This window comes from Euwallacea similis, chromosome 13, assembly GCF_039881205.1.
Source record: "Euwallacea similis isolate ESF13 chromosome 13, ESF131.1, whole genome shotgun sequence".
Classification (NCBI taxonomy): Eukaryota; Metazoa; Arthropoda; class Insecta; order Coleoptera; family Curculionidae; genus Euwallacea; species Euwallacea similis.
The window spans coordinates 3,778,391-3,804,146 of record NC_089621.1 but is presented as its reverse complement, the minus strand read 5'-3'; the positions used below and the strand labels follow the sequence as shown (position 1 = coordinate 3,804,146).

At 34.3% G+C, this 25,756-nt stretch overlaps 7 protein-coding genes and 1 long non-coding RNA gene across 10 annotated transcripts; 4 read left to right on the top strand and 4 right to left on the bottom strand.

The window, feature by feature from the left end:
- Positions 1-9: 9 nt before the first annotated feature.
- Positions 10-2,031, bottom strand: Vps60 (vacuolar protein sorting 60). The gene is made up of 6 exons (XM_066396485.1): positions 1,852-2,031; positions 1,600-1,778; positions 1,399-1,537; positions 1,214-1,337; positions 1,003-1,109; positions 10-865 (listed from the first exon to the last, which is right to left on the bottom strand). Exons 1-6 carry the CDS (start codon positions 1,918-1,920, stop codon positions 812-814), a joined length of 672 nt encoding a protein of 223 aa, XP_066252582.1. The 5' UTR covers positions 1,921-2,031; the 3' UTR covers positions 10-811.
- A 330-nt stretch (positions 2,032-2,361) lies between these two features.
- Positions 2,362-5,144, top strand: Sin1 (SAPK-interacting protein 1). Its single transcript, XM_066396484.1, has 6 exons — positions 2,362-2,574; positions 2,857-2,970; positions 3,604-4,322; positions 4,377-4,497; positions 4,553-4,762; positions 4,821-5,144. Exons 1-6 carry the CDS (start codon positions 2,502-2,504, stop codon positions 5,027-5,029), a joined length of 1,446 nt encoding a protein of 481 aa, XP_066252581.1. The 5' UTR covers positions 2,362-2,501; the 3' UTR covers positions 5,030-5,144.
- A 272-nt stretch (positions 5,145-5,416) lies between these two features.
- Positions 5,417-6,187, top strand: LOC136413130 (uncharacterized). The gene is made up of 2 exons (XR_010752450.1): positions 5,417-5,924; positions 6,014-6,187. It is a non-coding gene; the product is annotated as an uncharacterized lncRNA (long non-coding RNA).
- Positions 6,188-6,312: 125 nt separating this feature from the next.
- Lipt2 (Lipoyl(octanoyl) transferase 2) lies at positions 6,313-7,567 on the bottom strand. The gene is made up of 3 exons (XM_066396513.1): positions 7,258-7,567; positions 6,842-7,056; positions 6,313-6,777 (listed from the first exon to the last, which is right to left on the bottom strand). Exons 1-3 carry the CDS (start codon positions 7,472-7,474, stop codon positions 6,478-6,480), a joined length of 732 nt encoding a protein of 243 aa, XP_066252610.1. The 5' UTR covers positions 7,475-7,567; the 3' UTR covers positions 6,313-6,477.
- A 525-nt stretch (positions 7,568-8,092) lies between these two features.
- On the top strand, positions 8,093-11,635 carry Hsc70-5 (Heat shock protein 70 cognate 5). The gene is made up of 14 exons (XM_066396054.1): positions 8,093-8,305; positions 8,484-8,536; positions 8,596-8,865; positions 8,920-9,067; positions 9,182-9,342; positions 9,426-9,591; positions 9,721-9,881; positions 9,934-10,052; positions 10,110-10,314; positions 10,381-10,514; positions 10,567-10,698; positions 10,755-10,921; positions 10,980-11,141; positions 11,197-11,635. The coding sequence occupies exons 1-14, from the start codon at positions 8,204-8,206 to the stop codon at positions 11,293-11,295; spliced, it is 2,079 nt and encodes a 692-aa protein (XP_066252151.1). The 5' UTR covers positions 8,093-8,203; the 3' UTR covers positions 11,296-11,635.
- A 571-nt stretch (positions 11,636-12,206) lies between these two features.
- LOC136412988 (probable protein phosphatase 2C T23F11.1) lies at positions 12,207-14,862 on the top strand. 2 transcript variants are annotated; one of them, XM_066396277.1, is made up of 6 exons: positions 12,207-12,437; positions 12,605-12,860; positions 12,915-13,073; positions 13,125-13,330; positions 13,863-14,086; positions 14,145-14,862. In XM_066396277.1, the coding sequence occupies exons 2-6, from the start codon at positions 12,607-12,609 to the stop codon at positions 14,418-14,420; spliced, it is 1,119 nt and encodes a 372-aa protein (XP_066252374.1). In that variant the 5' UTR covers positions 12,207-12,437; positions 12,605-12,606; the 3' UTR covers positions 14,421-14,862. The 2 variants fall into 2 exon arrangements, with proteins under 2 accessions (XP_066252374.1, XP_066252373.1); XM_066396276.1 differs by having other exon boundaries at positions 12,208-12,437; positions 12,597-12,860.
- Positions 14,863-16,508: 1,646 nt separating this feature from the next.
- Positions 16,509-17,307, bottom strand: mRpL41 (mitochondrial ribosomal protein L41). The gene is made up of 3 exons (XM_066396165.1): positions 17,016-17,307; positions 16,859-16,959; positions 16,509-16,799 (listed from the first exon to the last, which is right to left on the bottom strand). The coding sequence occupies exons 1-3, from the start codon at positions 17,167-17,169 to the stop codon at positions 16,581-16,583; spliced, it is 474 nt and encodes a 157-aa protein (XP_066252262.1). The 5' UTR covers positions 17,170-17,307; the 3' UTR covers positions 16,509-16,580.
- A 1,054-nt stretch (positions 17,308-18,361) lies between these two features.
- LOC136413331 (echinoderm microtubule-associated protein-like 2) lies at positions 18,362-24,171 on the bottom strand. Of its 2 annotated transcripts, none has more exons than XM_066396835.1 (16): positions 24,029-24,171; positions 23,535-23,632; positions 23,302-23,480; positions 23,128-23,244; positions 22,942-22,995; positions 22,792-22,890; positions 22,641-22,712; positions 21,800-21,914; positions 21,100-21,290; positions 20,977-21,049; positions 20,716-20,922; positions 20,268-20,663; positions 19,523-19,780; positions 19,130-19,472; positions 18,846-19,072; positions 18,362-18,792 (listed from the first exon to the last, which is right to left on the bottom strand). In XM_066396835.1, the coding sequence occupies exons 1-16, from the start codon at positions 24,111-24,113 to the stop codon at positions 18,667-18,669; spliced, it is 2,640 nt and encodes an 879-aa protein (XP_066252932.1). In that variant the 5' UTR covers positions 24,114-24,171; the 3' UTR covers positions 18,362-18,666. The 2 variants fall into 2 exon arrangements, with proteins under 2 accessions (XP_066252932.1, XP_066252933.1); XM_066396836.1 differs by having other exon boundaries at positions 22,792-22,887.
- Positions 24,172-25,756: the final 1,585 nt, after the last annotated feature.

Here is a 25,756-nt window from a genome sequence, read left to right as displayed (position 1 = left end):
TTACAAAAATTCAATATTTAAAGAACATATATTATTTTTAAATACTCTAATCTAATTTATAAAAACAGTAACCGATGTAGTGGAAAATAACTTTTAGTGCATGTGAAATTAAAGCAAACTGCAGCCTCGCAAGTATCCAAAATATACAGAGGTAACGGATAACGAAACAAAATATTCCCCCCATACTTTGAACAAAATATTTGATTAAATGAATGTTTTTTACGTGAAATACGCATTATCTTTGCATCCATAGAATGTATATTGTACATCAACGCAACAATTAAAGCTTCACTACGTACTGTAAAAGATTAAGATGCAGTTGTATGAAAATCTGTTCATCTGAACCACAACTTGTACTTGAACCATCCCTTATGAATAGCACTGCTGTCACTAAATGTCACAAAATAAATTAATTGATAGCAATGCTATACATCTTATAGAATGATTCAAGTACCAGTTTTAAATCAGCTGAACCAACTTAAACAAGTTTCTAAATTGAAAAAGGAATTAGATTTATATAGCGTTCAGTGCCGTACTACAGAAAAGTTTGGGGTGGAAAAAGGGGGCTAACCAAAAAAAAAGAACCACCCTGTAGCTTTTAACCACAATTTTTAAAGTTTCGGTTTTTTTTTTAATATCTGTGTTGCAGAAATTAAGCAACTCTGGACATATCTTTATACAGACTTTCTTCCTTATTTTGACTTAAGAAATGTACCTTTTAATTTGTGCTGTATGTTTAGGAAATGTCTTGTATACTTATGTTTGCTTTAAAGTTGACATAATACAAGCAATATGCAGTAGATATTTAACGTTAATGGTTACTAGGTAGCTGAGGCAAGCCAAACTCATCCACTGGAACACCATCCTTGAACAAAAAACCAAATTTTAATATCATCCTTTTGGATTTAAATTAGAAGAAAAACATAATGAAGGTACCAAATGCAAAGTTTTTTCTGCCTTTTCACTATTTTTCAATAATTTTGATAGTTTAATTAAATTTACCTTATTAGTTCGACTGGTATTTCCTTCAGGCTTAGTAATAGGAGCCTCAGGAGCTTTTGTTATATCATCAAGATAACTTTGATCATCATCTAAAGCTATTTCATCTCCTAAAAATCATTCTGCTTTAACACCTATTCAGATTTTTCACATCATATTTATTAAAAAAATTTCATGAGCATCAGATTAATCAAAAAATTATAAAAACATATACCTAGAGCATCCAATTCTGCAGCCAGCTCATCATCATCAACCTCTGGAGTATTATATGTCCTTCCTAAGGCTTCCTGAACCTCATCAGCTTGGTCTAACATATCAGCAAGATCATCTTGGACATCCTTACAAATTTACCAAACATATAAAAAAAAGCTTTATGGCTAACAGATATATTAAACTTACATCTATATCGTCTATATTAATTTTCTTGAACTCCTTCTTCATGGCTTTCATTCCATCCCGCATAGCAACAACAGTTACCTGAGTGTCCTTTAGAGTTTGATGAGCAAAATTGGCCTGTTCCATATTAAAGGACTGGCCCCTAAAGTAAAAAAAAAATAAGTTATGGGAAATTCACATATCCTAAAACGGTATAAAGCACACCTCAAGTTATCAAGTTGATTTTCATACATCTTCTTTTGCTTGAGGATACGAAGGGCTTTGGCTTTGACGGCATTCTTCGCAGGCCCTTCACGCATCTTAGACATTTGGTCTCTGAATTTACGCAAATCATTTTCTAAAGCATTGATTTTCTTTTCTACTCCTTCAGCCCTAGAATCCACCTGAAATGAGAACAACATCAATACGAGGATGGGTTAAGGCTTTTAGGAAGAAGTAAATATATCTAGATGTTACCCCTGCAATACAATCAGTAATGCTTGGTCCTGGCTCCTTTGGCTTGCCTTTTCCAAATAAACGATTCATTGTTCTCTAAGGATTGTTTTCAGAACCGTTTTTGCTGGAGCCTAATTTGATAGAATTTATTATATCAAAAACAACTGAAAAACAACAAATTTAGTAATTTGCAAATATATGATTCATGCCTTGACCTTGAATAAATAATTGGCATTGACAATGACAAATTACGTTAAGTGACAAATGTGCCTATCAGAACAATGGGATCTATGTTCAAATCTGAGCACTCACGAGCAATTCACACCTTTCACTCATTTTAAAAATTTTTTTAGCGATTAAATTACGTATAAAAATCTAATATACAATTTTCTCGATTATATCTCCTATGAAGACCAGTTTTTCTTGTTTTTCATTGAAAATGTGAATTTCCGATAATCTTAGTGCAAGTAGAATAAAAAGAATTGATGCCACTTGCGCTTTCAATTACTTAAAGTATTTGAAAAAGCCTGTTTCCACAATTGTCATATTGTCACACACTCTGACATGTACAACCGCCGATTTCTTTGTTTATAAACAATTAGCCCCTTTTTGATTATTCCCATAATAATTTTAAAATTATAAATAAAAACAGGAAGTTCTGAATTGCATAAATGGCACTCTACGACAATAAATACTGGCTTTTGTCGCATATCCGAAACTCATTTATATCGACTGATGACACAGGTAATTTAATAAATATTCATGGATTTCTAACAACCAATATGGGTTTGTTTTTCCCAATTTATCTACTGAAACTGAACTTAAATCCCCCAGAAGGTCCCCATTTTGTGATTGGTAATGGTCACGAATCACCCCTAATCATGAGATAGCATCCATCAACAACAGTTTGTCAAAAATAGAATTAAAACAAAACCATTTAAGAGTGTTACTTTTTCATTAAACAATAAATACCCAGATTTTTCATTTCCTCACGATATTTTCTTATCAACTATCTACGAATTATAGGAATGTGTGAAACTGTGATGGTTGGAGAGGAAAAACAAGTTCGTGAAAACTTTTTTAGCAAAGAGCCTTTTCTAGATCCTGACCAAAGTGATGAAGAGGAAGATGATGAAATTGGTAAGACCGTACAATGGAATTTTCCTACAATAATTCATGCATGTTTGAAATTCTTTAATAATATTTATTATAAGGAAATTTCCATTTTGTTGATTGAAAAAGATGTATCTGTAATTTTTACAATTTAATACTGAAAGGCATATGTAAATATTAGCTGGTAAACTTATAATTTTGTTCAACTAATAGGTTGTGATGTCAAATTTTATACTTAAAAAATATAAAAAAAGAAAGACATATTTGTAAAATATCAAGATAAATGCAATTATGTCAAAACTAAAACGCCTTTTCAATTAATAGCATAGCAGATTTTCCAACTAAAATTTATTATAGAAAATGAATAAGCTTCATTATTTTGAGGGTAGTGTATATACATATATACGGGGCATTTGAAATATAGCAATTTAATTTTAATGAGTTGTTAATCAGCTCAAAACAAACTGATTAAACCTAAAACGTCATAATAAAGATTGTATAAGAAAAGAAATATGATTTTTCAAACAATTTATCAATTATTGACAATTTGAAATGTGATTTTTAGTAAATCAAAAACTCATTTGGAGCCTCTTACATACATATTAAAATTTAAACTTCTTGATCCTACAATTACAACATTCCAATAAGGCCTTTCCTTAGGTTCCTATGATCTTTACATAAATGCAGAATATAGCATGAGAGAACGCGCCATGACAGCAGCAAGATTAGAAAAACTTGAATATCAATCACGCAAAGCTGCAAAAATTAAACACATTAAATGGGAAAAAAAATCAGGTGTTGGAGAGGGAAATGGCAGTACTCAAGACAATGATTTGTTTGTTTTTAAAAAAATTGACTCCCAGCCAAAAGCTGCAACAAAATCAGCCCTTTCAACGTTAATAGAACAGTCCTCAAATATGCCTTTAAATCCCTATACAGAATTTGCTAGGTATGACGGTACTGGACAAATAAACATTCCAACTCGAAAATACCGAATATACCTTACGATGCTACCAGAAGAAGAGAGAAATTATCCTATAAATATATGCTGCGTTGCGACGGCCAAAATTCAGGATTTAGTCGGTCTAATACTTTTAAAGTTTAGCACGAACTATTCCGGAAATTATTGTCCTAAGCCCGCTTCAAACTATGGTCTATACATTACTGAAGAGGACGGCGAAGTTGACAGAGATTTTCCCAACTTGGAACCGAAAGAGTGCATTGCTAAATTTGGATTTTCTTGCTTGGGTTTAGTTGAACATAAACAGCCACTTGTAAACGTCAACAGTGAACCTGCTGAGGAAACTTTAGCTTCTCCTAGCAATACCGGTGGTAAGAAAAGGACGACGTCTTCCTCAAAAGCAGAAGAAACTAAACAGGTGCGTGTTTATAAAATTTTTGTGAGATTTGTATAATGTTGGATTAATATGCAGAATAAACATGATATGCGGATAATGGATGGACACAATAAAGCCATGGAAGCCCCTCTGTATAAGTCTTACAAGGTTTATATTGTCAACAAACTGTGGTGGTGGAATATTGAGGTCCTTTTAGGTAAGCTGTTCTTTAATTAAATGTTGTCAAAACGCTATTGATTAAACATTATTAGGTATTAGCAGTGAGAAAATTGAAATAGATCCAATTCATCAAAAAAACTCAAAATTACAAATAGTTAAACAGGCACCTGTTAGCTATCCTATAGACAGTATAGCTTGGTGCGAGGAAACTGAAGGCAGGGGCAGTAAAGGGAATTTTAGAGTAGTATACTCCAGTGGATTTGGCATTGGAGGCAGTGAAAGAAGCAATATTTACTCCCCATGTACATATTTAAATCTCGACACTATGAAATTAAATAATCTAATTGTTTTAACTTGCAGCGGCATTTAATTTGTCTTCGCCACTTCAGACCTCTCCCAGTTTCAAGCACTATGACTTTGAGGCCGAAAAGGAAATTGCAGAAGAGATAGTGCAAAAAATTAATTTTATACTGAATTTGAGGTCTAGTCATAGCAGGAGAGAATATTTGGCTGCCAAAGAGCGGAGACACGTCGGCAAACGAAAGAGTTTTAAATATTTAAGGTCGTAAGGGTGAATATAATGATTTTTAATTCAATTATAAAGTTCATTTATTTGTTGCTGCATTTGCTAAAAACGGAAGTTCCGTCTCCAATTCCAGAAATGTATGATTACCCAAATAAAGACTTAGTTGAAGGAAATTCTATGGGGATATTGGCTTTGTTCCGAAATCCGCCAGAGTTATTTAATTACTGAGTTCAGAAAAAGACAATCGGTTAAGAACAATAGACAGGACATGAATTGCCGATTAAAGAAAGACCATAAAACCTCTCCTAAATACTCACTTCCTTAAAGTCAAGAATAGTTTATCACCAATTCTGTTACCACGAATTAATTCTGTAAAATTCCATTTAATTTTATAAATTAAAGCAAACATATGTAATGATATGAAATACCTATCTTTTGAGGAAACAGTCATTTCCATATCCAGCAAAATTCGCTTAAAATCAAAAGAATTCCAAGATATCTTATCAGAGCAATGTATCTGAAAATACCTATAAAATTGTCCTCTGTTAATATTCAAACATCCACGTACATTAGTCATATCAAATTCTCATATTGCCATACCACTAAACCGTTTTAACTTGATAATCTGTAAACCATAATTCCAAGTATTGGGTGAAGTGCGATACATATATATATAGATAGATTAAATTTGGAACAGATTTGTAACAACGTATTACTGGCGCAACATTGCAAGGTAATTGATCAAGGATGTAGGCCTGATTAAATACGTAGATTATCTGAAGAAACCCATTTGAATACAGTTGAAACCAAAGATGAATTGCTGCGGGGCGTTATTTTGGCTGCTTATTTTAATCACTGTTGCTTTTCCAATTGCACTACTATGTACTCCAGTTTATATCATTCTTTACACTATAACCGGATGTTGCCCAGGATGTGATGTAAGTAACCTTTTAGCATTTATTATTAATAAATGGTTGCTGATAACCTGAACTTTGTGGTCCTTATAACTTGAATATTTGATTTATAGGGGTTAGCAGAAACATTCTTAAAAGGAATTCAACTTCCTGGAATTGCAGTGAGGAAAATTGTCAACTGTGAATGCTAGTCTCTGAAAAAATATACTAATAGTTCTTAAATTATATTTATTATGTATGTAGATGTAATCTAATAAATCTATGAATGCATCACAGCTTTGAAATAATCTTTTTTTGTTCAAGTTAGTCTTAATACAAGATACAAACCTGAAACTTTTCACCTTTATTTTGACACTAAAGTCATCTTGTATGTCTCAAAATTAAAAATACTTATCACTAACAATTAGTACTTTTAGGAAATTAGTTACTTCTGAATGTTAAAGTAAAGATATTTTGTTGGTTTCATTTCAGTATATTAACATTTTCACAATCTAATAAATTAATAAGAAGTTTATTTACAAGTCTAATTAAAGCTAAACTTAAGGCAAGAAAACTTTAGATTTTTGCATAGCTTTATTTAATGACTTATACATTCAGCCTTTCTATTTAATCCCAATTTATCCAAAATATCATTAGTTTCTTCCTCAGTTATAGCAATGGCACCACAATTAAAACTAGTGCAAAAACTGTCAATAAATTTTGGTAAGACTTCATCTACTGAAATATCCCTATTTAATTCTTTGGATAAACTGGTAACTCCTTTACCTACAAGTCCACAAGGAACTATATTGTCAAACCATGCTAAATCTGTATTACAATTGAATGCTAATCCATGAGTAGTAATGAAGCGACTCCCATGAATTCCTATTGCACAAATCTATAAAACAGATATTTACTAACTTCATCAAATTGTCAGGAAAGGCCACTAAACACACATATACCTTGTTGTTTCCAATCCACACACCAGTATCTATCGAAGTTTCCGCATTTAAACCGAATTTGGAACACAAATCAATGATTGTTCTTTCTATTTGACAAACATACCATCTCATGCTAGGTGTAAAGTGTTTTAAATTCAATATGGGATAGACTACAAGTTGACCAGGCCCATGGAAAGTTATAAGACCACCTCGGTTTGTTTTAAAGAAGTCTGCACCTGGTGTAACATTGGATTTGTTTATTAAAAAAAAAATAAAAAATTTAATATTGTTTGATCTAAATTTTGAAAATAAAATGAAAATTGTGCTTAAATATTGATGAAATATGGCCATAAAATCTCCAGAAATTGCCAGGAATCTAAGCTCCAAATTATATGTAGCTGAATAATGTTTGATGAATGGAAGTTTGAAATATTCACCCGTTTCTTTTAACTTCTTTTCTTCTTCAAACCCATAGTCTTTGGTACGAATTCCTATAGTATATACAGGGAAATGTTCTAAGCATAATAGAACATTCTTGCTTGAATCCGAAAAATTATGGCACGAGGATAGTTGTTCCTGCAACTTTAATCCTCTAGCATAGTTTATTTTGCCCACTTTCCAAATTTTAACTAGTTTTTCAAAGTTTATGGCCATACCAATTTAATAGTCAAGGGCATTTGAACCTTCAAACCAATAATAAAATCAGGTATTTAAATCTTTTTTGATAGGTATTGTAAGCGATCTTAATAATGAAAATAATGGAAAATTAAAATAAAAAATGCATTCCTACGTAACCTCAATTGCCAGCTGACAGGTAATAGGCATTTTCTTTACTCCCTCTAAATTTTAATTTAGAATAGTGTATTGTAGTGTATTATTAGAAAGGAAAACGAATTAAAATTTAAATTACAAGAAGAACCTAGTTTATTTTTATTTTAGCCCTTTTAAAGCATTGTTAAATTTAAATTCAACACTCACACATAATGCCAGATAATTAAATAATTAAATTTTGAAATAGCAACACATGTTTTAAGAAGTTAACACAGAAAGGGGCCTGCCCCAAGAAAAAATACCACCCACTTGCCTTTTGGTATTAAACCAGAACTTATGAGAACCTGAAATTAATTACATACTAAAAACGTCAAAAACAAATCTCAAATTAGTCTATTTTAAAAGATTTCTAGATAGAAATTTCCAGAAATTAAATTTCAAATTTGGCGCCATACATTCTTCCACCCTACCCATCACCCTCAGTGCTCCTGATACCATTGCGCAATCTGTCAAGTTTGCCGGATGCTTTCGATAAAAAGCAATTGCACGTGAAAAGAAATAATTTGTAAAACCATTTAAATAGCAAAAAACCGTCTTAAATATTAGAACAAAATGTTGTCAGTGGCCCGTGCTTTCTCCCAAACAGCCACACAATACTCGAAAGTCGCTCACAGTGGTCCTTTCACCAGGAAATTAAGCTCCCTTTTGAACACGGTGAGTCCTTTGAAAACGTCTTAAATACGTAATTTCGCCCCCCTTGTCTTGTGTAATGTTATATCACCAATTCATGTAACTGCTATTATTTTTTTATAGTTTTCTAAATTTAATATTAGAAAAATTAAATAAGTTTTGAGGTTAAGCATAAAATTGCATCACTAATTCCATGTTTTAGAATTTGACCTCCGGCGTGAGCCTTTGCCCCCGATATGATCAGCAAAGATTCAAGTAAGCTCGTTAGGTTCCCATTGATAGCCTTGTTTATACCCCTTAATTTGAAATATCAGGTCAGATGTTATCCGAGGGGCTGTCATTGGTATTGACTTGGGTACCACAAACTCCTGTGTGGCAGTTATGGAGGGGAAACAGGCGAAGGTCATAGAGAATTCTGAGGGCTCAAGAACCACCCCTTCTGTGGTAGCATTTACTAAGGATGGAGAACGATTAGTGGGAATGCCAGCAAAGAGGCAGGCCGTTACGAACTCTGCAAACACTTTCTATGCCACCAAGAGGTTGATTGGAAGACGGTTTGATGATGCAGAAGTCAAAAAGGATATGTAAGATATGATTCTTTTGTGCATAACAAATAATTTAAAATAAATTGGTTTTAGGAATAATGTCTCTTATAAGATAGTGAAAGCTAGTAATGGAGATGCTTGGGTGCAAAGTTCTGATGGCAAAATGTATTCCCCCAGTCAAATTGGTGCTTTTGTTTTAATGAAAATGAAGGAAACTGCTGAAGCCTATTTGAACACAAAGGTATGTTCCATTTTAGCTATCTTGCTATGATTAGTACAAATTAGAGTTGCCTCTGTATTGCTCAACAGGGCAATATAATTAGTACCTATATTTGATTGCCTGTTGTTTTTGCAGATTAAAAATGCTGTTGTGACTGTCCCTGCATACTTCAATGATTCTCAAAGACAGGCCACTAAAGATGCAGGGCAAATTGCAGGCCTAAATGTTCTAAGAGTTATTAATGAGCCAACAGCTGCAGCTCTTGCTTATGGCATGGATAAAACTGAAGATAAAATGTGAGTTTTATTTACACATCCATATTACATACCTTGGATTGGGATAAATTCTAGAAAAGTGCTACAGTTGACATGTTTTTCAGAATTGCTGTTTATGACTTGGGTGGAGGAACTTTTGATATTTCAATTTTGGAAATTCAAAAAGGTGTATTTGAGGTCAAGTCAACTAATGGAGATACCTTCCTGGGAGGTGAAGATTTTGACAATGTTCTAGTAAATCATTTAGTGTCTGAGTTCAAAAAGGAGCAGGTGAGGCCTTTATACAATTAAGGAAATAAGAAAAATAAAAGTTTATAGTATAAAATAAATGATCTCACTAGATCTATCACACTATACCTAATAACATTGCAATGTTATGGACAAAACTATTTAATTTAGGGCATTGATGTTACAAAAGATCCAATGGCCATGCAGCGCCTCAAGGAAGCTGCGGAAAAAGCGAAAATTGAACTGTCCTCAGGTCTACAAACTGACATAAACCTTCCTTATTTAACTATGGATGCTACAGGCCCAAAACATATGAATCTCAAATTATCAAGGTAAGAATCATCTTTGTAGAGAAGTGAATATTTATTAGTTAAAATTGTTTAGGTCCAAATTTGAAAGCTTGGTTGGAGACCTCATTAAGAGGACTGTTTCTCCTTGTCAGAAGGCTCTTAAAGATGCTGAGATATCTAAATCTGAAGTTGGGGAAGTGCTTTTAGTAGGAGGTAAATAATAATACCATGGACTTAAACAAATTATTCATTGATAATTTGTATTTTCAGGTATGACTAGAATGCCAAAAGTCCAGCAGACTGTACAGGATATCTTTGGAAAACAACCCAGCAGGGCAGTTAATCCGGATGAAGCAGTAGCAGTAGGGGCAGCAGTTCAAGGAGGCGTTTTGGCTGGAGATGTAACTGACGTTCTTTTGCTTGATGTGACTCCTTTGTCTTTGGGAATTGAAACTTTGGGAGGTGTATTTACAAGGTAAGTTTGATTTTTTATTAATACAGTATCTTTAATAAAATTATTTATTATATTCAATTATTACAGGCTTATAACCAGAAATACAACAATCCCCACCAAGAAATCACAGGTATTTTCCACTGCGGCAGACGGTCAAACACAGGTGGAAATTAAAGTCTTCCAAGGAGAGCGTGAGATGGCAGCTAATAATAAGATTCTGGGTAAGGCCTGCCAATTAAAATTAAGTCCCAATCTTAATTAATTCCACTTCAGGACAATTCTCATTGATTGGCATCCCACCTGCACCAAGAGGCGTTCCCCAGATTGAAGTCACTTTTGACATCGACGCCAATGGTATTGTGCATGTATCAGCCAGAGATAAAGGCACTGGAAAGGAACAGCAAAGTATAAATTCTTGATGAAAATTGAAAATTGTTATTGAGAGGATGTTAATGTTTTAGTTGTCATCCAATCATCTGGAGGTCTGAGCAAGGACGAAATCGAAAACATGGTGAAAAACGCCGAACAATACGCACAACAAGACAAAGTCAAGAAGGATACTGTAGAGGCGGTCAATCAAGCTGAAGGCATAGTTCATGATACTGAAACTAAAATGGAAGAATACAAAGTACAGGAAATGTTAATAACTTATGAATCATCAGTTAATGTTTTTTGTCTAACTTTAGGCCCAACTGCCTGAAGAAGAATGTAACAAACTTAGGGAAGAAATAAGTAAAGTCAAAGATCTGCTAGCTAAAAAAGATGAAGCTGATCCTGAAGAAATCCGCAAAGCCACTGGTGAATTGCAAAAGAGCTCTTTGAAACTCTTTGAAATGGCTTATAAGAAGGTTCACAATGAATATTAAGGCTTAATGAATTTGACTAAATATTTCTCTGATTCAGATGGCGGCTGAAAGGGAAGGTAGCAGCAGCAGTAGCAGCAGCAGTGAAACTCAGGAGCAGACTGAAGAACCCAAAGAAAAGAAAGAAGATAAAAACTAAACTAAATCGCATCTACCCTGGACTTGTTTTCAAATAAATTGTTGCAGAGTTGCGATCACACTTAGGTGGATCGCAAAATTACAGTTATAAAGTGCGAAAGTGTGACTTCTTGCGCCATGTAATTTTTACGGGAAAAGTTTAGACTGACGGGTATGCCAGTGGAATGGAGTGAATTGAGTTGTCATTAGTTCGTTTTCCTACCAAGACCAGTGTTAATGTATAGGTTACATTTCTTGTCAAAGGACATAGTCGCGGCGATCCGCCTCTTGGCTTAAATCTCTGTGTTATGAATTGTTAATTTTTAAAACTATATGTACAATACAAGTTTGTAGAAAAGGTTTTTTGTTTCGTTTGCTTCTTATGGATATCTACAAGGGCTTACTTGAGCGACAAATTTCACGAATTGTTTTGATTATGGTTGCAGTTTTAGGTGAAAAATGGTGATTTTAATCTACAGTAATTCTGGATTTAAATTATAATAATTGCGTGCTCCATATAGAAGATATTGTAAAAACTAAACTGTAGATTCAATTTAACATTGTAGAATTTGGAAAATTGAGGAAATTTTCAAAAAAGAATGAAATTTCTAACTATGATAATAAGGAATGTAATTTTTTTTTTATTATGATTACAGACTGTCCAAAATATCAATTTATTTTCATTATTTTAATAATAGTATATATAAATTTTTAGTTTATTTATATATAATATTGCGAATTATTATACATAATGGTGCGGAAAAAACATCCAAATATTACAGGAATTAAATCTAAAAAAATTGAATAAAAAATTTAAAAAATGGCGCTTGCCCACAAATCCAATGTTGCCAGTTTAATTTTCAAGTCAGAACTAATTTTAAATGTCTACGTCCTTGTCTGCATTTATCACTTTAACCTATCTAACACTTGTCAACGTTTTTCTACAATTTAATGATGAATGGGATTGATGAGGATTTTTCGTTTCGTATTTTAACAATTTGTACTTAAACCTAGTTCCGCTCAAAGGTAAAATTTCATGTTCGTGAATAATGAAATGTTGCAAACCAGAAGCTTAATATTTGCGTTAGAAATTAGTGCATCGATATAATACAGGTGGACAAGCTGGCAAGTTAACCCATATTATCGCCTTAATATTAAACTCAGGTAAGTACCCACAGTATGTCAAAACCAAACGAAAAAAATAGTTAAATTAAGCAAACTCGCTATCGTGAAGTCCAGGTACACAATTTCCTACCTTGTCACTAAATCCTGTATCATATATGATTCACTTACACGAGTCACACCTTAATAGGATTTCAAAAGTTTCACAGTTATGGGCCAAACGTTATCGGAGCCAGTTACTGCTAAGGACACTACTGTGGTCCGAAATTCTGTGTACAGAGTAGGCTCTAGTTGCATGCAAGGATGGCGAATCAATATGGAAGATTCGCATACACACATACTTTCAGTACCTGACGAACCAAAAACAGCATTTTTTGGAGTCTATGACGGTCATGGTGGAGCAAAAATATCTGATTATGCTGGAAAACATTTGCATAAATATGTAGTAAATATGGAAGGTTATAAGTAGGTCTTAAGAGTGGTTGCAGAAATTTATATAAACAAGAAAATACGTTTCAGAGAAGGAGATATACCTGAGGCTATAAAGAGGGCATTCTTGAAGTTGGATGAAATTATGTATGAAGAAGAATCATTGAAAACTGAGCAATCAGGATCTACTGCCATAGTTGTAGTGATAAAAGACAATACTTTGTTTTGCGCCAATATTGGGGATTCAAGGTTTATTCACTAATTTTGATTGAACATAATACTAAGGGGGAGTTTTTATAGAGCCATTGCGGGGGTTAGTGGGAAACTGGAAAAACTGTCTTATGACCATAAACCAAATAACCCTGAGGAGTATGAGCGAATAACAGATGCTGGAGGATGGGTGGACTGTAATAGGGTAAATGGCAATTTAGCTCTTTCTAGGGCTTTTGGAGATTACATTTTTAAACGGGACAAAAACAGGTTACCTGAAGAACAGATAGTTATAGGTAATTGTAGAATTATTGATCTTTGTTTATATTAAAAATAATCAATCATTCAAAATGATCACAAGTCATAATTGAGTTCCTGCAGAAATTCAGTATAATTTTTGTCTAGGAAATGTACTGAGCAGTTTCCTGTGATTAACAAGGAAGATGTTAGAGGGTGCTTTTTAAATCACTACTCTAATTTTTGCGATTTTTTTGAACATTTTAAATGGAATAATAAATTTTTGATACTTCAGTTAAAAAGGGCATAAAATTTCATATTAATACCTCTATTAAAGAAATTCATTGTTGTGTTTGGGTCACCTGAGAGGACTTACCTAGGCCTACTCCTGTTTCTGGTATTAATTGAAGATCTCACCCACAGACTTCTGATTGTGGTTTTCTGTTATATACTGATAATCTCAAACTCTGTACCAAGATGAGGAGCAATGTTGACAGTGTCTATGCAAAAATGTTGAAAAAGTGTCCATTATTACCATAAAATTTTCTTATGTAATTTAAAGATTACATAACACTTAAACTTGCTTTTCAGCTTTACCAGACATTATTCAAAAAACTGTCACCCCTGAATGGGACTTTGTAATATTAGCCTGTGATGGTATATGGGACGTGATGACTGATGATGATGTATTAAATTTTGTAATTGAAAATATAGCCAGTGGTTTAGAACCAGAGGAGATATGTGAGAACTTAATGATGAGGTGTTTAGCTCCTGATTGTCAGATGGCTGGTCTTGGCTGTGATAACATGACCGTGGTGAGTTTATCTCAAACCTAACTTTAGAGCAAAGGAAAAATTGGAGGTACTTTCCTAGGTTATAGTAGTGTTCTTACATGGAAAAAGCTACGATAATGTCGTTGAAAGATGCAAATTTTATTTGTCAGACATAAAGGCCAAAAGTGAGCACTCAGAGTTACATAGTAATATGGAGGCAAATACAACGTTGGGAGTGTCTGAAGAATTGGCCCCACATGAAGTGAAAACGACAGAAAAGTCTGAAGAAGATGATGAAGAAGAAGGACCAAAACTTTGTGCCCGTCAAAAATGTACAGCCAATGAGGAAAAGAAAAGCGTGGCCAATAGTGAATAACAGTTATTTTAAATGGTATATGTTGTTTGTTAATATGATGAAAGAGTGCGGTATTAGGAGCATTAACACTAATATTAATTACACCTTACCGATTTTATATTAGGAAACCATAGCAATTCACTGACAATCTTCTATCGTGATAATACTAAGTAGATTCACATTGATAATTTGGAACTTTGTTCACTTAACAAATAAATGCTCCTTGAATGGCGTGAGTGATTCTCCACAGTAATATTATCGAGAGTTAAACTATTTTACTATAAAAAGAAAACTTTACATTGTAAAGAATAAAGTAACTTGGCTGATAGTGGACGAATGAGTATAATTGCCATGGTGTGAAAGCATTATCCACTTTTTTATTAGTGTTTTCTTTATTAGTTGGCTATACCAAATATTATTTCATTTTATAATTATATTATTTGAATAAATTATTACAAGTCTATGACATGGAGTTAGAACTGTAACAGCCATATTACGTGATACAAGATGGTATGTTGAATCAGATGGTGAAGTCTCCTAAATCTTCAAAAACTGACTAAAATTTAAAATATTTTTCTAATTATCATCTGTGGCATGTATTAATATTCTTTTATTTCAACTTTAAACATTGACAAAAATGCAGAAGAATTTGAAACAGATTTCATTTGTAAATGCCATAACGTAACGCGTTGTTACTTTGCAGCAGTTTTCAGATATTTTTTTAAAATCTGTTAAAGATTAACAAATATGATAATAGAACTTCGGCTATACATTCCGCACCTTTAGCATTTAACTGTAACAAATAGAAATACGTCAAAAAATGCGTAAATACAGCATTACTATGTAGGTTTAGCGGCAAACTTAACTGCCCCGGCAGGTGAATGAGAGTTGAAATGTTTGCTACTCTGTCGTCTTTTTTTAACTAATTGAAATAGAATGATTCCCTTTGTGTAAAGTTACCCATAAATTGCAAAGTATCACCGTTGTACGATAATTATTACTTCCCATTCTGAGTCACCTATGCATCTTTTGAGTTCAGCATTGTTTCAAATATCATGGACTTTTATGTATTTCAGTTTGTTTGATTTCCCAGTCTCACATTTAAAAAAATGTTACGGATAAAAGTTGTTCACATGTACGAATTTAATTAATATAATTAATTTTCGGTTTTCCCTAGTTCTATGCTCTGTCACTTTGTTGAAGATTACTATTAACAGTTGTTTTACCTTGTTTGAGAGAAAATCGCGGATGGGTAACGTACACACCAAATCAATATTATTCCTAACATATTCCCTCTTGTTAATTAGGTTGTTTTGTATTTTATACCTTAATATGTAATCTATAAATTGGTGTATATACAGAGTGTTACAAATTTTTTGCATTGCAATTACCATCTTTGTACTTACAAGATAGATAGACAGTTGGTCAAATGGAGATAAGACTGCATATTTTAATGCTGAGTGAAAGCTAAAAAACAATTTTAAAAAGCCGATTACTTTCTTTTGGTACTTTTTTATTCTATAATTATTCTCTCATGATTCTCTACGAAAGTAAATCTACAAAAAATTAAACACACGCAAGCGTTAGAAATTCTTAACACACACCATTTAGTTAGCCATGACACACATCAAAATTTAAACTAGGTGTTTAATAAGCATTAAAATGCATAACTTTTTCTTAATTTAATTTACTTTTTAGCTGCACTTTCACAGGTCTCATTAGCATTGAAATTTTCATCACCCTGTATATATTCAATTTACCAATGTAGTGAATTGCAGCTTGATCAAGTTGCTTATCTTTAATTTAGATGCCATAAAAGCACTACACTGCTATAATGTTAATGCAAGATCAGTCAGTTAGTAACCAAAGTCTTAGAAATTATTATTGAGTAGATTACTAAATTAATATTGTGTACTTAATTTGAAAATTTATTAATTAATTTCATTCATAGAAACAGTGCAGCTCATTCAAGTTTATAAAAAAAGGTCACTTGCAATGTTCAGTTTGATAAGGACACTTGTCTCAATATTTAAAAATCCCTAAAGTTTGTAAATATTTCAGTTGCATATTAAAATATTGAAGTTGTAAAATAGATAATTTTATTAAAAAAACAATAAAACAGTGTTTTTATTTTCTCATGTTAAAACAATAACAAAACATTCTATAAGAATCAAATAAGTACTAGAACATATCAGATCCGGTTTGCCGTGCTCTAAGTTTAGCCTCTTCTGGTGATAATTTTTCCTCAGGAGATGGTTCAACAGGATTACCTTTATCATCTAGCTTTCCCTCTCTAAAATCTTTAATAATTTTTGGGGCATAAACCACACTAAAAAGGTCTTCCGCTGTAAATTCGGATTGAACCACCTCTGGAGCCCTATATGACACATATGGTTTGAGCTGCATGGGATATTTAAAGGTTAAAAAAAACTCTTGTGAATAATACAACTGTCCATTACCTTACAGTCTTTGAGGTCAGGGACAATTAATTCTGGGATTTTTTCAGGAACCATTACAAATTTTCCCTCTTCAAAATATCCCACGGGGCGTACACCTCGGGCTAGAATAATATAATACCTATTGAGATGCTTATATTAATATATTATTGCAACTTACTATGAAATAAATCAGGGTCTGGGTTTTCAGCTTGCTGCTTTTTGAACGTTCGGGAACCTCTCTTATTGAACAACTGGAATTTTTTGAAATTTCTTTTTCCGTAATTTGCAGGAGTTGAAGAGATAAACCGCTTTATGATGAGATTTGCTGACATGTTTGGTTTTATATTTTTAATAATAAATCGAGGATTTAAATTTAATTGATTGATTTTAACAAATAAGTAGGTTGTTTTTAAAGAATATATTGAATCTTTTGTATTTTAGAGTAAATAGAAAAAAATTAAACAAATATTTTCTTTATTAAAAAAAATTAGGTTAAGATCAAGGAATCGGGAGGGTTGTCATCTGTCTTCTTCTGATTGATGGCGAATGTATTTTTCTGCCAACATACCCGAAATAGATGTTTTCAAAATAATCATCTTCCAAAGGGTTTAAATTAGAGCCAAATGGATTTGGGAACACGGAAAAGTCAAAAAGTGTCATATTTAAAACGTGTTTGTTTCATCATTTAGATGAAATATTGGTCGATATTCCAGGCGAGTTGGAAAACAATAATAATTTGGGTGTTCCATTTGAAATAAGCAAGTTGACGTGCATTTCTAATCTAACCGGAAAATTCGCCCTCTTGAAAATATTTTAATAATTTAATTAAGGCGTATTGTCCCCAACTTTAATATGGTATCAAGTTTTCAGATTTTTTTTCTATGTATTGTTCTTTTACAATCAACTAATGTAGTTGCCGGAGTACTACGCCGTGTAGTTTATTACTTGTAACTCCAAATAGTCCACGGTTGCGCCACTCTGCATAAATAAAATAACACAGTAACATACGAGTGAATTTTTTATTATCACATACACAGAGTTCCTGAAATAGTAATTAATATTATTATTAATCATACATTAATTATTAAAAAAATAGGATAGGCAATTAAGAAACATATACGGGCATAAATAAAACTAAAAGTTTAGAGACTATACAGACAAAAAGAACGTGGCACAATAATTTCCGTTAATGCACTCTCGTCTAGGAAGGAAATTTTATGGGACCAAATCATTTTTATTCGGATAATGAAATTTTACGATGTAAATTTAACTGATACCAAAAACGACTAAAACAACTTAATAAATAACCACTAATGAAAGTGCTTTTATTAAATTTGGGAAAACTATTTCTGATTTTAATATAGCAAAACGAATATGCTTTATATTTTTTAATTAAAAACCAATGGTTTGCAAACATTAAGCAGACCTGGAATGTGAGGTATGTATTACTGGAATGTGAGATGTGAGCAGAGCCGGCCTTAGCAAGTGTGGCGCCCTGGGCCAAATTTTTAACCACCGCCCCCCTACCCCCAAGAAAAACCGCCTACCAGGAAAGTCCGCCCCCCTCCTCCCATAATGCGGGTTCTGGATGTGAGCAACCTAAATTTACTTGAAATTGGAATGTTCACTAACTACAACAGAATACAGAAATTAAAGCGATTTTTGCAAAATACGAGGCACAAGTTATAATGCACTTTATCAACACTAAACTCCTTGAATTTGGATTAAGTAATAAGGCCTCTGACATCACTCGAACCTTTCCAATGCAAAGTTTAACACATTTAATATTGAACGTGGTTTGTAAAGATTCGCACTTAAATAACATTCATTTACGAAACGATCCATTGAAGAACTGCAGTATCTTTTCCTCCAATGGAAACCACTCGGGTGTCGTCATGTAAGAAATTAACCGAAGTCACGTGACTGCTGTGGCCAGCGTAACAATGGTGAAGGGACTGAAATTAGAGAGTTTTATAAAATTATACAAAAGGATCGGAAAATAATGCACCTTTGGCTGAATCACCGGATAGGCGAATAACTTAACTTTCCCGAAATCATCGGCAGATACTAAAAGCCTCTTATCATGGCTTCGGCCGCAGTAATTCACATCCGAACCATCAGCGTTTTCTGGCCAAATTCCTACAGTGGTGAATGTTAAAGTGCAATTGTTGGTCGCCCATTCCACGTTCCTCATTAGACTAGTCTGGGGTATTTGTCTGCATGTTCCCGCGTTCCCTTAAGCACAACAATTGATATATGGTACTAAATCAATAAAAAAAAAACAATGCTTACAAAATAAGAGTTCATAATCGCCAGAATTGCTGCGTAAAGTCTGATTATCCATAGCCCAGTCGACGTGGGTGATGAAGCTGGAGTGACCACTACACCTCCCCACTCTGCTGTATTTCATACCATCATCTGATACTTGATAAATGTAAATTTGGTTGTCTCTTGAGCCTAACGCGACCATCGAGCCGTCAGGAGAGAAACTGATAACTTGGATGGGTTCGTTTCCATCGATGTGACCGCCTAATAACTCTCTAGTTTGCGCATCGAAAATCATCCATTTTCCATTGACGCACCCCACGAGAATCACGGCGCCATCTTGCGCAAATGCCACGCTTTGGGCTGCTTCCTAAACCATTTTAATGGTTTAAAGCAAAATTAAATTATTTAACTTCTTACTCCGATATCTTTGCTCCATAAAATACTGTGCGACATAGACTCCCATAGTTGTAACACTCTGTCGTATCCGGCTGTAGCAAATTGAGGTAGATTCGGGTGTGGAGCCAATCCCCATATGTCTTCACTGTGGCCTAAAATGATTGGTTGGAATCCCAGTTCGGGGGTGCCATTTAAAATGCAATTTCTGGTGGTTCCGAGCAGAAGCTGCGAGCCTCTTCCTTCGGATATTACGCGCACCCCTCCGTAGTGTCTCTCAATCTGGTATTTGGTTGTATTAATCAAAAATACTTTCAAGAAATTCGAAGATCGAAGATAAAGTGATCGGAAGACTTAACCACCAACTGCCAATTAAATTCACAGTTGCAGGTGGAAAATTTGCTAATTGGAAAAGAGTGGAAAAGATACTGGCTTATTTTGTGTATCTGCTTATTCTGTATAAGGAAGAGCTATTACTCTCCTAACCCTGAAGTCCTTGACATCCATCGGTTTACTCTTACTTACTTATGAATTGATAAATAGAAAATGTACGTTATTACACGCACGCGTGTGCATAATGGACATTGTGTCTTCATTAAGGTTGGTTCGCCAGTACCTTTTCTGCATCGAAATGGGGGAATCTATAACTCTCCATGTGGCGAGGTGGGACATGTGGAACATGTATTATTGGGTTATACATCTGTACTCTTGATATAAAACTTTATTCAATAACAAGGTGGAAACCTCAATTAATCTTCATATCTCTTACCTGACTGACTATTCCGGTCCGTATCAAATTATAATCAAACTGTACAATTTTGCTGTCCTTTCCACCTCCAGTAATAACGCTTCCGTCTTTAAGAACGCAAATAGAAAAGACTCCTCCATCATGCACGTTCTTTATCAATTTCCAGATAGTATTGGTTCCCTTGCCCCATACGGCCAAGTTCCCATTCGAGTCTCCAGTAATCGTTTCACCGCTTTGTAAAAAGGCCACACTCGTAACGTATTTCGGTTTATCTCTAGTCTCGAATATCCCCATTCTCTTATATAAAGTTCCTCCCGCATCCAGAGTCCAGTAAGCTATATGAGACTTTCCGCAAGTCACTATGGTATTCCGTTCTAATGGGTGGAATTCGACTGCTATAACCGGATCTACCGAGCACTACGATTTTGGTTATTAAAATTTGAAAGTCAAAATGATTTAAGTCACCAACCTTGGTTTCAGTAATTTTGAAACCGTTTTCCCCCTTTTGCCATTCCCAAACCGAGATGGTATGATCTGAGGCTTCATCTATGGCAGCCAACAAAATACCTCCGTCAGATTTAGAGAAGGACAAACAACAAACTGCTAGCTCGAAATCATTCAAACCTATAACGGCTTGAGTGTGAAGGGATACTGAGTTCCATACTCGAATATGAGCCTAAAGACGTTTTGGATATAATATAAGATGTTAATAATAATGATTTCCACTTACTCTGCCGTTAAGTTTGTCAGTGCTACAACTTTGACCGGTAGCAATCAACATTTTGTTCGGGTGAATGGCCAAACTACAATAAAAGTAAGTCACGAAATCTAGATTTGAAATTATAGAACCGACCTTTTGACGTCGTCTGTGTGTTCCACATAGTGCCGCTGACTTTGTTCTTCTACATTGTAGAGAACAACTACAGCAGCTACGAAATATATCATTTCTCCCGTTGGTAAAAAGTACAAGTTAGATCGGCAATCGCGGCCCCGATATCCATAAACCCAATCTAATTTTAGTCTTTGGGAAGGTGCTGTTGATACCTGAAAATCAACAATTTTTAGATTTAAATAACTTATTAGACTTTGAGCGAATAGGACTGCCACTGGATTCCGAGATAATCGGTAATGAAATTGTAAACAATTTGGCGGAGGATAATTGTTCAATGGAAATATAAATCTGTAAGTGGGATATTTATTTACAGATGGAAATGAAAGATAATTAACTCAGCACTCTTAGATATCAATCCGCATCTGTGTAAATTCCGAACTAACCAAATTGTTAATTTTGTGCATTAGTCATGATCACTGGATCTTAGCTAATAAGAACCGCAAAGCTCTATTTAACTTCGATCCGGTTGGATGTCGGAAACAACGAGAGGCCATTGTAACTCAGAACAAACCGGATTAAACCTCAGTAATAAATTAGTAACCTAATCTATCCTGAAGTAATTTATTAGTTTATTATAAACAAGTGCATAAATTTTAATAATAAATCTAAAGCAACTGATTGGATATCCAGTAAAAATCCAGGAATTTGAACATAACATTACCTTTGTTATTTCGTAATTATTCACTAAATCCGTCGGTCCATAAAGAATGATAGGCCGACCTCTTAAAAAGATCTTGATCGTCTTTTCTTCTTCGTTGTAAATGGCATCTTTAGTCCTGAAACGACAACTTGACTTCACCATTCTAAACCAAAACCAGTCCAAAAAGCATTAGTCCAGATTAGTGCAGTGAAATGTACGGAAAATTAATCTTTAGCCTGAACTAATAATAGCCAATTTTATAAGTCACTTCAAACAAACCTTAGAGTCGAATTAAGTCAATACTGAAAATATCTAATACCATAACATTAACTTACAAAATTGGCCATAAGTCAATAAATAAGCACCCACTTCAGCTTGGTATCCCTGTTAACCCTGCAAAGATTTCCATCCATTTTCTTATGCATTATGCCCATCCAATCAACCACACTATTAACCCAGAAGTAGCACACTTACAAACGCAATTTTATTTGCAAATTGACAAGATAATCGACTGATATCAAACACGAAACCTAAAAATGTATGTTTCCGTGCAAACAATTCCACAATCGGTGTTTACAGTTTTTAGGAGGGGCATTAGAGCGTAGCCAATAATATAAATCTCCTTGTTAGTTGAGTTTCTGCTTGCGTTATGGGACTATTGCAGAAACACACACACTACACGTTTAAAAGCACGTTGAAGTTCAATTACATCCAATTTACTTCGCCTCTTTGTAACTGCCCAATCACTGGAAAATTGTCAAGGTTCTAAGTTCCAAAGATTTCAATGACACGCATTCACATTAGTGGGCAAATGACACTAAAGCACCTCAAGCGGATAAAGTTTAAAGTATAAAAAACCTACCCGTGTTTGAAATTGGGACTGGGGAAACTACTGTTTGATTTAAACAGATTCATAAACGATTTCGTGGAGAATCTAAAATAATAATAACACAAAGGAATAATAAAATAAATCAAGAAAATTAGTGATAAATCACTGAGGAATTTGAACTTACTTGCTTTGCATCCCAATGGCTCCGCTTTGATTGAAATCACCTGTAGAGCTCCACCTTTTGTGCAAGGTGTTTTGTGAGGTAAGCGTGTTTGAGCTGCTGCTAAAATTTATATAAAACAATACTCCTTTCCATAAAATAATAATTTTCTACCTGCTGCTGGTCACTGACAAAGGCCTCTTGATGTTCAAAGGCAAGGGAGTAGCCCTAGAAGAAAAAAATTGCTCAATCGATAATAGATCATTACATTATAAATTTGAGAGAACTTATGATGTAATGGTCAGGATATACATATATTTCTAGCCAATATATCAATTTCCTAGGTCGGCATCATCTTACCTTGGAGATGGGGACGGAATAGGGCTTACACTACTAGAACTATGACTATCCGAATGTAAGCTTCCAGTCGATTGGTAATGGACAGCTCGTCTTTGAGGCAGGGATGACCCGGAATATCTACGTAGATCAATAAATCATTGACATCTGCGCCTCTAACAACACACAGTTACTCACTTGCGAGTGGCATTTTCTGCTTTTGGTGAAGAGAACATTGCGGGCTTCTGCCTTAATATATCTTTGAAGGGAGCACTCCCGTTGATCCGCACTGGAGTAGAAGGTGTGGAGGATGCGTTGGAGGAATTTCTCATGCCTTCTAGAATATTGAGCCTGCGGAGCACTTCTGCTAGGGTGGCCTACATCCCATTGAAACATTGAACATGTTGGTACTAAAGCCCAATGTTGCTTACCTTGAGACACACCAGTTCGTCTCCTTGTTCAAGAACTTTTCTTTCGAGGTCGGCCACCCTTCCGGCCATCCCCAAGTTCTCGGCCTCGAGCATTTCATCTGGAATAAATAAAAATTCAGTAAAAAACATGTAAATACATTTGAGTTAAATGACCTTCAATTTTTTTCAATGGGGATGATTTGGGGTAGAACTTAGGGATGTGGCTCAGACGCATTTAAATGAGACCATGGATGAAATGATATTGAAGAATGAAATTTTTTATGGCTCTTAATCAGCATGCTGTCAACGAGACTTTTCAAGTTTGAAGCGTGGACATAGTATGTTCACCATTTCATACAGAAGTATGTTCGGTTGGTCGAATTATGATAATTATATCTATAAAAAAAATTAAGTTTCGCTGTATCTAAACACGTAACTAACAACATACAAGCACAATTTTTAGGTAAGTAAACGATTATTATCAAACGTCGATAATTATCGAAATTACTACTTACGATGAGCATTTTCTAACGAATTTTGTAGAGCTATACGATATAAGTTGAAATTCACTTCAGGCTTTTGCTTGTATCTTTTAAACATATTTGTTGGCCACCCCTCAAATCAACCCTCCTCACGAAAGCTTATCAAAACATCATTTCCCCACTAGAACTGACTGAAATGTGCTACCGTTATTTGCGTAAAAATAGTTGTTCAAACCAAATGCCATATCAGATAGGTCAAGACCTAATCGAAATTGTTAATTACACCATTGAATGTATGATTGAATTTTGTGGAGATTGCAGTATGTGCAGAACGGCGAGTAAGCACCCTCCTAAAAGGTATGTGGTATTTTGTAAATATTCTTTCTGTAAGATTGCAAAAACACATATCTGTACTTTCACTCACATTTCTTCAGAACAATATTTAGTTCAGCGAATCGTTATGCATTTCATTAGCAAAATGATTAAGTAACAATTAATCTTAGCATTGTTTGGCTTTAAAAATGTCTATTTTTCAAGACTCTTCATTCCAAAACCAACTACAAAAACATTCTATGAATGCTAAATTGCATAACACGTGTCAAATCGGTTTTTATAGTTATTATTACACTAGCCAAGCACATCCCAACTTTTATGGCAAATAAGCGGGACCTGTCACGCTTTAATAACTGGCGAATTGAAGCTTCAAAACAATTTCTTATAACATGGTGAATTATTTTCATCAACATCGGTCTAACTGAGGAGACAATTCGATTGTATAAGGTAGTGATGATGCAGGAAGAATCAGGCCCCACAATCTGAATAGATTTCGTTTCGTGAAAGGTTCAAGCCTTGTCTGCATTTAGGTTGCAAAGGGAGGAAGACCTATAGGCAAAAAAGGATTTCCGGCTTATGTACTCGGATTTTCAATACGGGGGAGCTGCAAACTGACAAGCATCAGGTCGATACAGGATAAAGGCAGGACCGTGGGTGTTCATTAAAAATGAATTGAAAATTGAACAATTGACTTTATATAATTAAAGCCCCCCCATATAATGCCGCAGAAGTGATGGAAATAACGGTATTCCCCTACCGCCTATTCTCAACATACCTTGAACGTATAAATCAACAATGTTATTCACTTATTATGAATCTGTATCCAACCTTACTTACCAGACGGTATAGTGTCAAACACTTTCCCACGTTCTTATATAAAAGAAATGTTGCATTTCACCGAGAACTTCTGCTTCATATGTTATTTGCCAGAGATGGCAATGTAGATACTTGCCTTACAAGGTCGCAGCCTATTACACAAATCAAATAACGTATTTGCATTAATTTGCATCTGAACGAGCCACTCTCAATGGCAAACTTTATTTACATATCTTGACCATAATTGCTTGCATTTAAAAATATAGGATGTCTATATTCTATGTGCCTTTCCTGTTAGCTCCACTTGGCATCTTCGGCACGTAGCATGTTCTTTGGGCTTGCCTCGCAAGCAACATACTTGCTAATTAAATTTTAAAAATCTCATGTGCTGTAATAGGTTCTATATGTATCCATAATGTAGCATTTCCCTATTGCAAAAACACATGCAAATCAAACGGTTTCGTGTCAATGACAACGAACATCTAACAATTTGTAAGGAGGCGCCACATTTACACAATTCATATCGCATTACAATACTGAAGGTAGGCGCGACTACATCATTATGCCATAATAAATTTGTTTTCACTCAATCACAATTCATATCAAATAGAT